This window comes from Rana temporaria, chromosome 4, assembly GCF_905171775.1.
Source record: "Rana temporaria chromosome 4, aRanTem1.1, whole genome shotgun sequence".
NCBI lineage: Eukaryota > Metazoa > Chordata > Amphibia > Anura > Ranidae > Rana > Rana temporaria.
This window is the reverse complement of record NC_053492.1, coordinates 187296215-187309435: the sequence shown is the minus strand read 5'-3', so window position 1 is coordinate 187309435 and position 13221 is coordinate 187296215. Positions and strand designations below refer to the sequence as shown.

The window sequence follows — 13221 nt, the reverse complement described above, 5'->3', positions numbered from 1 at the left end:
TATATGTAGGACTAACACTGGGCTACCAGTTTAAAGTAAAGTTTGTTTTTGTTTTTTTATGATTAAGCTGATATTTATTGGAATTCCTTACAATAGCTTTGATAGTATATACTCTACACGTTTAATGTAGCACAAGTGGACCCAAACAGAAGCATTGTATTTGTCCTGTAAATAAGATTACTCACCTGTCAACATGCCTTCATTCACAATGCATGTCCCATTGATTAAAATGGCATCACACGACATGAAAAAGTTTTTGCCAGATAGAATAATGATATCTCCTGGTACTAGATTGCGGGATTCTATTTGGCTGTATTCTAAAAGAAAATGAACCGTAAACATTGCTTAAAAAGGAAGTAACATTTATGTTAGGTTCTTCTTATAGAACATTGTATCATTTACATTAGTTACTTATTATAGTCTTTCATTTCCAAATGATCCAACTGCAGAAATGCAAACTAGGAAAATATTTTTAACCACTAATCCAATAAAAACGATCGCCTTAAAAAATGTAAATAAAAAAACAATGAAATGTTACATAAAGTGCCTCTTCACACTACCGCGACTTGGGATCCGACTTGTGTCGCCCCAAGTCGCCCAAAGAAATTACATTAAAGTGAATGAGAGCCGACTTAATGCACACTACTGAAGTCGCTCCGACTTCAGAAAAGGTTCCTGTACTACTTCAAGGTGACTTCTAGGCAACTTTTAGGCAACTTGTACCCATAGATTTCAATGGAAGTTTCCTCCAAAGTCGGATCACTGTCTTAACTGAAGCAACTTTACAAGAAGAGAAAATAGTTTTCTCAGACAAACCCCTCCCTACCACAGAGCTGATTATTCTGTGATTGGCCACTGGCAAAGTTGCCTGTCCTGGAGGTGACTTGAAGTTGCCTCAAGTTGCCTCGCAAAGTCGTGCTGACTTTCATGTCGCTGTAGTGTGAACCGGCACTAAAACTTTAGTTATTTAATTATGTAGAAGGTTGAGACTCCATTCACACAGGGCCAACACGACTTCCAGAACGACTTTGGGAGGCAACTTGGACACGACTTGAGTATGAATCACAGCGCGACATGAGGCAACTTACAAGGCAACTTCAAGTTGCCTCCAAGACAGTAGGCTTTCCAGTGGCCAATCAAACAACAATCAGCTCTGTGGGATGGAGGGGGAGGGAGGGGTTTGCCTGAGAAATGTATGTTCTCTTCCTGTATTGTTGCATTTGTTAAGACAGTGATCCGACTTCTGAGGCGATTTCCATTGAAATCAATGGGTACAAGTTGCCTACAAGTTGCCTAGAAGTTGGATTGAAGTAGTACAGGAACCTTTTCTGAAGTCGGAGCGACTGCAGTAGTGTACATTAAGACGGCTCCCATTCACTTGATTTTCTCATGCAGCGCGACTTAAGGTGACTAGGGGCGACTTAGGGTGACTTGAAGTCGGATCCAAAGTCGTCCCTGCTGTGTGAATGGGCTCTTAACATTTCTTGTAAACATAATTTATGTAAAGGAGAGTATACTTTTGTCAAAGCATTTCTGCATTGAAGACTGTACTGCTATATAGTACTTTATATACTTACACCATACTTTCCTTGGTTCAAATTAACTATTCTTAGCTTACCTTCATCTCTACGACTCACAGTCACCTTCATATTATTATGAGCTTTCACCAAATTATCTAGCTTTGTGGATTGCTGTAAAATGTAATTTTAAAAATGTATTTTATTTATAACAATTATAATGCAAATCTGTAAATAATTAATTCACTTAGAACTTTAAAGCATTGCACACTTTCAAATGTTTCCATTGTTTTAACTAGGTATTAGTGTAGTTCCTTGTTTCATTTGTTTGTGCTACCTTGGAGTGAAGGCTTGTGTGTTGTAGTCTCATGTCCATGTATTTATTTAGCTACCCTGTACCTAATTGTTAAAGGGACAGGCAACCTCTAGTTCCATGTCACATAGAGTCAAAATGAATGCCTCAACATTTCCTCTGCATTACATTACAAATGTGGAAGTGCTAATGTGGTGAATGACTGCAAGGTGAGCTCTCTTTTAATTGCTCTACCTGGTTGTCTCTGTTTCAGATCAAATTACTGTTTAGCTCTCACTTGCAGAACACTAGGCTGAGAGACCCAGGTATTGTGGGATATATAGTTTCTTCACAGGAAATGTCAGTGCTCACATTACAGACAGAAGTCATGGGGACATACTGAACTGCACATTGGGATGATGGGAAGATTGGATTATTGTCTGCAATACTTGATGATTAGCCGGGACCATCTTGCAATATGATCCATTCTTGACACAGAGTCCCGGCGAATCAGAGTTCCGCAATGCCCGTGGCTTGTGCGGGGTGTCTCCATTCCCGCATGTCGCAAGTTCCACTCCATTGTGCATTGCAGCCACCGGCATCTCTCCCTAGCTGCCTGACACACACACACAGCATGCACTGCGGAGCAGAGCGAACTGAACCCACCCCTCCTCTTCTTGCTGTGATGTTTTTCTGTGCACAGAGGGGTCAGAGGACGAGGGAAGGAGGCACACCACCTGTACCGAGAGCGCACTGGTCTAAGGTCTGTGTAATCTAAAAGTGAGTCTTGGAGGGGAGTGCATGAAGAAGAGGTTGAGGGAGGGGGGACAAGCAAAGAGTTCGCTTGGAGTGATTTGGGGGAGAGGATATCAATCCACCCCATCCCATCCCGGTTCCATCCATCCCCTGATCCAATCCCAGCTCTCCCCATCCTCCCATCCCATCCTGGCTCCATCCACCCCACCCCAATCCCATTCCAACTCCATCCATCCCCGATCCAATCCCAGCTCCATCCATCCCCCATACAATCCCAGCTCCATAGCTCTTATGCGGCGTACACACGATCGGAAATTCCAACAAGATAACCGTGGATTTTTTTCCGACTGAACTTTGGCTCAAATTTGTGTTGCATACACACGGTCACACAAATGTTGTTGGAAATTTTGACCGTCAGGAACGCGGTGACGTACAACACTATGATGAGCCGAAAAAAATGAAGTTCAATGATTCCGAGCATGCGTAAGATTGCTTCCGAGCATGCGTAGGATTTTTGCGCGTCGGAATTGCATACAGACGTTTGGAATTTCCGACAACAACTTTTCCCATCGGAAAATTTGAGAACCAGTTCTCAAAGTCAAAGCCTGATGGGGCCTACACATGTTAGGAAATTCCGACCAAAAGCTCACATAAAAATTTTCTTGTCGGAAATTCTGATCGTGTGTATGCGGCATTAAAGGGAAATTTTATTTTTCAATCGAAAAAACTAAGGCCTCGTACAGGAAACTTGTTGAGCCAAAAAGAGAGCATGTTCTTTTTTTCCTCGACGGGAATGGAGAAAATTGGCTCGCCGAGTTCCGCGACAGCCTAACAAGGAACTCGACGAGCAAAACAATGTGTTTCGCCCGTCGAGTTCCTCGGCCGTGTGTACGAGGCTTCAGATTTTTTTATTGCATTTAAGTGTAAATCTGAGATCTGAGGTCTTTTTGACCCCAGATCTCATATTTTGGAGGTCATGTCATGATTTTTTTTCTATAGGAATAAAATTTACAATTTTTTTTTTAATTAATAGTTTAAAAAAAAAAAAAAGTAAAATAAATAAGAAAAAAACAATTTAACACGCCCTGTCCCGCCGAACTCGTGTGCAGAAGCGAATGCATACGTGAGCAGCTCCGGCATATGAACATGGTGTTCAAATCACACATGTGAGGTATCACCGCGATCATTAGAGCGAGAGCAATAATTCTAGCCCTAGACCTCTGTAACTCAAAACATGAAACCTGTAGAATTGTTTTTAAACATTGCCTATGGAGATTTTTAAGGGTAAACGTTTGTCGCCATTCCATGAGCGGGCGCAATTTTGAAGCGTGACATGTTGGCTATCAATTTACTCGGTGTAACATCATCTTTCACAATATTAAAAAAAATGGGCTAACTTTACTGTTGTCTTATTTTTTAATTAAAAAAAGTGTATTTTTTCCAAAAAAAAGTGTGCTTGTAAGACTGCTGCGCAAATACGGTGTGACAGAAAGTATTGCAATGACCGATATTTCCCGTTTTACAGCTGCATTTATTTTAGCAAGTGAACAGTTAAACATTAGCAACTGCTTCTTGCACCGTTGTATCAAGCAGAGTCATTACCATATATATGTGTATAAAGTACACTGACATCTAGTGAGAGTTGTGAGTATTGCAGCCAATAATCCAATCATCCCATCATTCCAATATGCAGTTTAGTACATCCCGAAGTCATGTAACAACCTGTGCAGTGTCATGCCATATGCCTAATGTTTCTACACAAACAGAAACTTCTGAGACCACAATGTGTAGATGTCTAAAGTGCCTTTAGGTAAGAAGTAGAACAATGAATTTCTAAATATGGAGTATTAAAAATCGAGATTATGTGTAAGAATTTTACTTACTATTTTATCGTTTTACAATACTAAAGCCAAAATAACAGAAACAAAGGCAGTTTATCACAGTCAAGGTGGAGATTGGTTCTAAGCCCAACATTTGCAAGAACTTCAAAAATCATACTTGTTTTAAAAAACGAAGGCATTCGCCATTTAGAGTGACAAACAACTATGAAATTGAGCAAGATGCCATTGTGATCAATGCAATCTGTTCACTTTCCCTAATGAAGGGAACAATTCTCTCATTACATGTATGACAAGTAAAATGCTGCACAACTTCAGGTATTAAATCTTAGTGGCCTCACATGCTATGTGATGAATGATGGGTAAATATCATAGATACATAAGAAATCTTCCATCTCTAACCAACCTCAGCTGGCGGCAATACACCTGGATGATTTTTTTTTTTAAAGATATGACTGTGATATATTATTGTTTACTTAATCTTAATTGCTTATGCCTTATGAACTAATTAGGGTGGAGCTAAAAGGGAATTTGTTCACAGGTTTTGGAATGCATTTGCAGTAATGGTCACAAATTATGTGTGACTACTCCTAAGGAAGGATTAATAAGTAATTAAAGCTCCTCTCATATCATTAAAAAGGTGACACCTAATCTCTTAACCAGACTTTTAAATGAAACTTTTCATAAGAGAAGCAAGCAGGCTGCAATTACTTCTGAAAATGTAAGTTGTCTGGCTGTTATTTTGAGGCTTTGATGTCAATACTTAATTAGTCACTGATCCAAAACAAATATACAGCTCAGGGAAGACACAGAAACATGAGAAGATACTTGTTCCAAGCGCGTGTTTCCGAAAATGCTAAAGCCAATTGGGTTGATTTACTAAAGGCTAACTTTGAAAGGGAATTTGCACTTTGAAAGGGAACTTTCCCTCTGCCTAGTGAATTTGGTAAAAACATTCCTGGGTTCAGTTTGAAGCAAGTTCACAGAATTTGAGTAAAGTTCAGAAGTAAATAGCTATACAAATGGACTTTTAAGGTGCCTCAAGGAATGCACAAATACTAAAGATAATTTTATTAAAAAGAGGGCATAAAATAAGGAATATTAAAACTATTTTAACACATTTAACACAGAAGTAAATAATCAATGGTATATAGCAAACAACCCTACTTGGGGGTAAACATAATAAATGTCTCCCTTCTTGTTGTCACAAAAGTGTCTCTCTATGCATCTCACAGGATTCACCACCTGTTTCTTTAGGAGAGTAAGTATGCCTAGGGAGACCCTAGGCAAAAAAAATAAAAAAAATGCCATGGGGTCCCGACTGTATGCAAAACACTAAAAAAAAGCATTGAGTCCCCCCAAAAATTCATACTGGACTCTTATCCAAGCATGCAACCTGCAAGGCCAGGGAAGTCATAAACCATACAAGGCTATTTGTGTGCCCTCATGTAGATAAGGAGGAGAGCCTCATCGCCACCTCTCTGACCTGGTGATTACCAGTGAGTAAAGTTCACACAAATGTGCAAAGTGAATAAACACACTGTTGGCCTTGCCACCCCCCTGGAAAGCCATCTGCAGCAGATCACTTTTCAGAGGTGTTGTTCAATATCACTGCCCAGATATTGCCATGTAGCAACAATGTCAGTCTCTATCCCTGCCCCTTTGGTTACATGGCCAGGGATCCCTGATCAGCAAATTAATAAGGTCAGGTGATGTCAGCGGTTGCTAAGGACATGGTGGGTCACTTACAGTTGTAAGTTACAGTATAGTACCGATAGAATGAATGCTACTGTATATGACCTTTGGCTTCTGCCGAACAGGCTAAAACTTTGTCATTTGGACAAACTCACAAAAAAGAAACCTTCGGTCAAAACCTGGGTTCATCCCTAGTCAGCACTGACAGCCTTCATGATTCCCTTACAACAAGTTTTCTTTAAATATAGTTTTAATAGTAATTTTCTCAAATATTGCTATAGCATTTCTGAGAAGACATAAATGTGATAATATTTACCAGTCTAAGCTCCATAAGAGATATTGTGATAGTACAGATACATAAGAGAAGGATTGCAATGGCATAACCCAGATAGCCCTCAGCCAGCCACAAGACCACCGTGAAGAACTGGTATAAATAGAATAAGTTTAACACCTGTGGACAATAAAAACAAATCATAGAAGTAAGACAATGAAAAGAAATAAAAGATGAACATCGCAATATTATACCTGATTACCCATGTGTACACACCTTATTAATTAATAATTTCCAGAGCGGTGCAACTTCAACTTCAATAGTGTTATGTCCACACACTAATCTCCTACAAACAGCAAAAAAAAAAACTAATTATAATATACTTATTAATCATTCAGCATTATATAAATTAATTACAAACTAGTATATTCTAAACCATGTGATATTTAGGCAAAGCTGATTTTATCAACTATTTTGGAAAGCAGAAAATGGTAAGGTTTATTGGAACTGATTACAAACTATAGAGAAGCAAAACCTGATATTGATCTATATATCAACAATTTAAATTTCAATTTTTCTTGCACAATCAGTAAGTCTGACAGTCCCTTAAATTATACATCTTTCCCCTTCCCTTCCCTCCCTTCTCTTCCCTCCCTTCTCTCCCCTTCCTTCCCTCTGTACTAAAATGCTTGCTCATAACTCTTGAGATGTAAAGTGGTTGTAAACAAAGTATGTAATGACACCATCAGCGAACAAAAAAAAAAAAACAAGAAAGAAATGCAATTCTCAGTGAGAATGGCCGTAGTGGTATGATATACAGTACAGACCAAAAGTTTGGACACACCTTCTCATTCAAAGTGTTTTCTTTATTTTCATGACCATGAAAATTGTAGATTCACACTGAAGGCATCAAAACTATGAATTAACACATGTGGAATTATACATAACAAAAAAGTGTGAAACAACTGAAAATATATTTCATATTCTAGGTTCTTCAAAGTAGCCACCTTTTGCAGCAGACACATCTCTAGAACTGTTAACCTCCCTGGCGGTATGATTCTGTCTGGAATTACGTACCAAAAGCGGTACAATTATTTTGCAAGGAAATTTGGAGTTTTATACTGTAGGCCTGTAATTTTTAGAAATAACTCACTTAAATCTGACCAAGCAAGAGTCTTGTAGGCATCCCGGGTATGATTTTTTTTTTAAACAAAATTATAAATTATAATATAATAAATAACTATAAATAATTATAACAAATAATAAAATAATTATAATAAAAATTATTCAATAATGTAATCAACTCAAAATCACTGAAATTTGCTCAGTTGCAGAATTGTCGCTGTCATTATTTTTTTTTCTTTATGACGAATTTCCCCACAAATCGCTATCGCACATTTCTGCAAGTGATTATAATTTATTATCGCTGTTTTCTAGCTGATCTAAAACCATTTTTGACATAAAGGGACACTTTTGGACAATCTACAGTTTTTAGGCAGAAAGAACATTTTTTATTATATAAAAGTACATGCAGGGCACTGGGCAGACCACTAGGGACAAGGGGGGTGTGTATTTTTTACATACAGTACTGTAATCTATAAGATTACAGTATACTGTATGTAAAGTGTTTGTTTACTATTTTGAATTTGGCGCCGTTCTCCGCCCCCGTGCGTCGTAACGTCGCAGGGAACGGAGATCGGCGGCACACGGGGAGACTGTGAATCGAGCGAGGAGGTCCCGCTCGCTCACACAGCGGGGTGGCATCGCTGGATCCAGGGACAAGGTAAGTAACTTGCCTGTGGATCCAGCGAAAGGTAAGCCGCGCCGCTGCACACTCTGCACGTCCACCCCGAGCGTGACTCGGGGATACCGATCCTAACATTGGAAACCTACCCCGAGTCACGCTCGGGGATACCGTCAAGGGGGTTAAGAGGAGACTGTGTGAATCAGGCCTTCATGGTAGAATATCTGCTAGGAAACCACTGCTAAAGAAAGGCAACAAGCAGAAGAGACCTGTTTGGGCTAAAGAACACAAGGAATGGACATTAGACCAGTGGAAATCTGTGCTTTGGTCTGATGAGTCCAAACTTGAGATCTTTGGTTCCAACCCCTGTGTCTTTGTGCGACGCAGAAAAGGTGAACCGATGGACTCTACATGCCTGGTTCCCACCGTGAAGCATGGAGGAGGAGGTGTGATGGTGTGGGGGTGCTTTGCTGGTGACACTGTTGGGGATTTAATCAAAATTGAAGGCATACTAAACCAGCATGGCTACCACAGCATCTTGCAGCGGCATTCTATTCCATCCGGTTTGCGTTTAGATGGACCATCATTTATTTTTCAACAGGACAATGACCCCAAACACACCTCCAGGCTGTGTAAGGGCTATTTGACCAAGAAGGAGAGTGATGGGGTGCTGCGCCAGGTGACTACCTCTTGAAGCTCATCAAGAGAATACCAAGAGTGTGCAAAGCAGTAATCAAAGCAAAAGGTGGCTACTTTGAAGAACCTAGAATATGAAATATATTTTCAGTTGTTTCACACTTTTTTGTTATGAAAACACGTGGTAATTCATAGTTTTGAAGCCTTCAGTGTGAATCTACAATTTTCATAGTCATGAAAATAAAGAAAACTCTTTGAATGAGAAGGTGTGTCCAAACTTTTGGTCTGTACTGTAATTAATATCATTTAATTGATTGTTTACTAGAGTCTCTCCCATCTGGAGAGAAAGGCAGAAGTGGACAACTTAATGCCCCCAGCGCCAGTCTCAGCATGTGGTAAAACTGTCATTAGCAGAAACAAAATTGAACCTAACTATTTTTAGTTCTCCAACAAATGATCAGACTGGTGCTAACCATAAAGTGACCTGTGTCATCCAATATGGATGAAATAGACTTTTTGCTATGATTCTGGGTGGTGATATATATAAGGTTAGGTGTTTCTGAATTACCTGCATTACATTTTTATCAACTTCTGTGTTTTCTTAAAGGGGTTGTAAAGGTTAGTTTTTTTTATTTTCTAAATAGGTTCCTGTAAGCTAGTGCATTGTTGGTTCACTTACCTTTACTTAGATTTCCCTTCTAATTTTTTTTTTTTTCTTTGTCTGAATTTCTAACTTCCTGTTTCTCCTCAGTAAGCTTGCCCCCATCATCCGAGCCATTCTGGTTGGGGGTTAGTCATCCAGAACAGCTTACTGAGGAGGAACAGAATGTGAGAAATTCAGACAAAGAAAACAAAGAAAAAAAACATTTAGAAGGAAAATCGAAGGAAAAAGGTAAATGAGCCAACAATTCACTAGCTTAAAGGAACCGATTTAGAAAATAAAAAACAAACATTTACAATCCCTTTAACTATTTAATCTTTCACTACAAGGGTGTGTTATTTTATCAGTTTGATCATGTTTCACCTAAACTTTCCACTTGGCATTGGCTACCTGGGCAGGAAGTAAGGACAATTTCCTTCACTGAGGACACAGAGAGAAAATAATGTAAAACAATTAGACAAGGGGTGGTGAACAGGTCCAGTTCAGATGTACTGTACTCGTTCCTGTGACTGGGACATCACTTCTTGAAGGCTCAGTCTTGACACAATTTTCAAACAAACAACTGTAACTGCTGCCATGTAGCCCAATATACAAACATATCTATACTACAATGAAAAACAGGTAGGCCCGGATCCACGAAGAAGTTACGTTGGCGTATCTATTGATACGCCGCGTAACTTCTAGGATGCTCCGGCGTATCTTTGTTTTGTATCCACAAAACAAGATACGCCTGAAGCTGGGCTAGATCCGACTGACGTACGTCTTAGTACGCCGTCGGATCTAAGGTGCATATTTACGCTGGCCGCTAGGTGGCGCTTCCGTTGATTTCCACGTTGAGTATGCAAATGAGCTAGATACGCGAATCCACAAACGTAAGTCCGCCCGACGCATTCTTTACGTCGTTTACGTAAGGCTTTTTTCGGCTTAACGTTACCCCTGCTCTATGAGGCGTACGCAATGTTAAGTATGGACGTCGGGCCAGCGTAGAATTTTCCATTGTGTACGTCGTTTGCGTAAAACGCTCGCGAATAGGGCTTTGCGTAGAATTACGTTCACATCGAAAGCATTGGCTTGTTGTGGGTTAATTTCGAGCATGCGCACTGGGATACCCCCACGGACGGCGCATGCGCCGTTAAAAAAAAACGTCAATTAAGTGGGGTCAATAGGAATTACCATAAAACACGCCCCCATCTTATCCATTTGAATTGCGCGTCCTTAAGCCGATACAGTTACACTATGCCGCCGTAACTTACGGTGCAAATTCTTTGTGGATACGGAAAATACGCTGTAAGTTACGGCGGCGTAGTGTATCTGAGCTACGCTACGCCGGACTTACAGATGCGCCAATGTACGTGGATCTGGACCGTAATGCGTAAAGCACTGCTCACCTGATGTCTTGCTCTTCTTTAGTAAGACCAGATCCATACTTTGAATGTAGGCTATAGCAGGTGTGTTCATCCTCCAAAGTTCTGAAATTCCACAGACCGTTGCATTGAAATATGTTGTATTATATGAGCTTTTTTTTTTTTTACATAAAAAAACTATGAAAATGTGTTCTTTTACATTTAATCTTGTTTGAAATTCAGTAGTGCATAAACCCAATAGGGAACTAAGAACAGCTAAGTATACAAATGAATAAAATTTTCTAGCATAGCACTAAACTTCAAATAGCAAACAACATCAAATACATTTATTTTAACACACATTAGGTATTTAGGTTTTGAACAAAGGGGATTTTATTTGAAATCAACGCAGAATCAATGCTAACCACTGTGGGTTCGATCTACTAAAACTGGAGAGTGCAAAATCTGGTGCAGCTCTATAAAGAAACAGATCAGCTTCCAGGTTTTATAGTCAAAGCTTAGTTGAATAAGCTGAAGTTAGAAGCTGATTGGTTTCTATACAGAGCTGCACCATATTTTGCACTCTCCATTTTTAGTAAATTTACCCCTGTGTGCATTGCATTTGGGTGTATTAGGTCAGCTGACCGATTAGTTCAACATTTTCTTGTGACAAATTAATTTACAACAACTTTATAGCAACTGTCTTGACCGCACATTGAGTACTGTCCCGATTGAACTTCATCTCACAAAAAGTCGTTTTGTAAGGGCTGGTTTACACTTCAAAACGTGGCATTTGACATGCTTTTAAAAAGCATTCTTATAGCCAATCAAAGCACCTGTCACTAAACTAAATGGTTACCTTACAGTCCTGTTCACATATTGTGTTTGTTTTGCTTTGCTTCGCTTCAAACCTTATAACCCCCATTGATTTCTTGGTGTTTCAAAGCATCTCCAAAGCCTTTGTTTTGGAGCTTTTACAGGTATGAGATATCCCAGGATGCACTGGAAAATCAACAAGCGAATCAGAAATACATCATCATCAGTCACATCAGGATCATGTGTATACATTCTGGAAGTGTCTGGTGCAGACATCACTGGCGTGCAGTGTGGAGCAGTAGGAAGGTGAGTGGAATCTGGACCAAAGCGAGCTAGCAGATGGCACATGTGGTGTGCAACATGGGAACACTATAGTAGAAAGTAAATGGGACTGGAGATTGAGGACTGAGTGGTAGAGGATCAGCAGAGCTGGGGAACTAGAGCAGGAGAATTTACCAGATGTTACAGATGGGCCCGGATTCAGATAGGAGTTAAGAATCAGTTACGCATAGATTTCCCTAAGATCCGACCGGCGTAAGTCTCTTACACCGTCGTATCTTAGGCTGCATATTTACGCTGGCCGCTAGGTGGCGCTTCCGTAGATTTACGCAAGGAATATGCAAATTAGGTAGATACGCTGATTCAGAAACGTACGTCCGCCCGGCGCATTTTTTTTTACGTCGTTTACGTTAGGCTTTTTCTGGCGTAAAGTTACCCCTGCTATATGAGGCGTATACTATGTTAAGTATGGACGTCGGGCCAGCGTCGAATTTTCGATTATTTTGTTTGCATAAGTCGTTCGCGAATAGGGCTGGGCGTAATTCACGTTCACGTCGAAAGCATTGGCTTTTTGCGGGTTAATTTGGAGCATGCGCACTGGAATACGTTCACGGACGGCGCATGTGCCGTTAGCCAAAAACGTAATTTACGTGGGGTCAGCCTTCATTACCATACAACATGCCACTGCATGGAGAATTTGAATTCCGCGGGCTTATGCCGAACCACATACGCTACGCCGCCTTAACTTAGGGCGCAAGTTCTTTCTGAATACGGAACTTGCGCCCTACGTTACAGCGGCGTAACGTATCTGAGATACATTACGCCCGCTGATAGATACGCAATTGTATCTGAATCCGGGCCATGGTGTGCAGCATGGGCGCAACATAGCAGGAGGTGAGTGGTGAGTGGGGACCACAAGAGGAGGATCAGAGGGGCTGGGGGTTACGGCTGAGCTGGGTTTCAGGAAAGCTGGGGGTACTACTGAATGAGACATCAGCAGAGCTGGGGTACTACTGAGCAGGGGATCTGTTTAATGAGGGTACTAATAAGCTAGGGATCTACTAAATAAGGGTACTAATAAGCTGTGGATCTGCTGAATGGGGATACTAATGGGCTGGAATTTTGCAGAACAGGGGTACTTTAAAGCTGGAGTTCTACTCGGCACTTTTAAAACAAACAGAAAATCAACACACACACAGGACCTTTGCCAAGCTACATTAACCACTTCAGCCCTGGTGGATTTGGCTTCCCAATGACCAGGCCATGTTTTGTGATTCGGCAGTGCGTCGCTTTAACTGACAATTGCACGTCGTGCGACGTGGCTCCCAAACAAAATTGGCGTCCTTTTTTTTCCCCACAAATAGAGCTTTCTT

At 40.4% G+C, this 13221-nt stretch overlaps 1 protein-coding gene across 1 annotated transcript in view; it reads right to left on the bottom strand.

The window, feature by feature from the left end:
• Nucleotides 1–13221, bottom strand: part of LOC120936827 (probable cation-transporting ATPase 13A4) — a 110691-nt gene that overhangs the window by 58768 nt on the left and 38702 nt on the right. Inside the window, exons 5-9 of the mRNA XM_040349524.1 lie at nucleotides 10799–10879; nucleotides 6646–6715; nucleotides 6415–6549; nucleotides 1619–1691; nucleotides 186–317 (exon numbers count right to left, since the gene is read on the bottom strand). Coding sequence (XP_040205458.1) covers nucleotides 186–317; nucleotides 1619–1691; nucleotides 6415–6549; nucleotides 6646–6715; nucleotides 10799–10879 — 491 coding nt within the window. The remainder of the gene's footprint in view (nucleotides 1–185; nucleotides 318–1618; nucleotides 1692–6414; nucleotides 6550–6645; nucleotides 6716–10798; nucleotides 10880–13221) is intronic.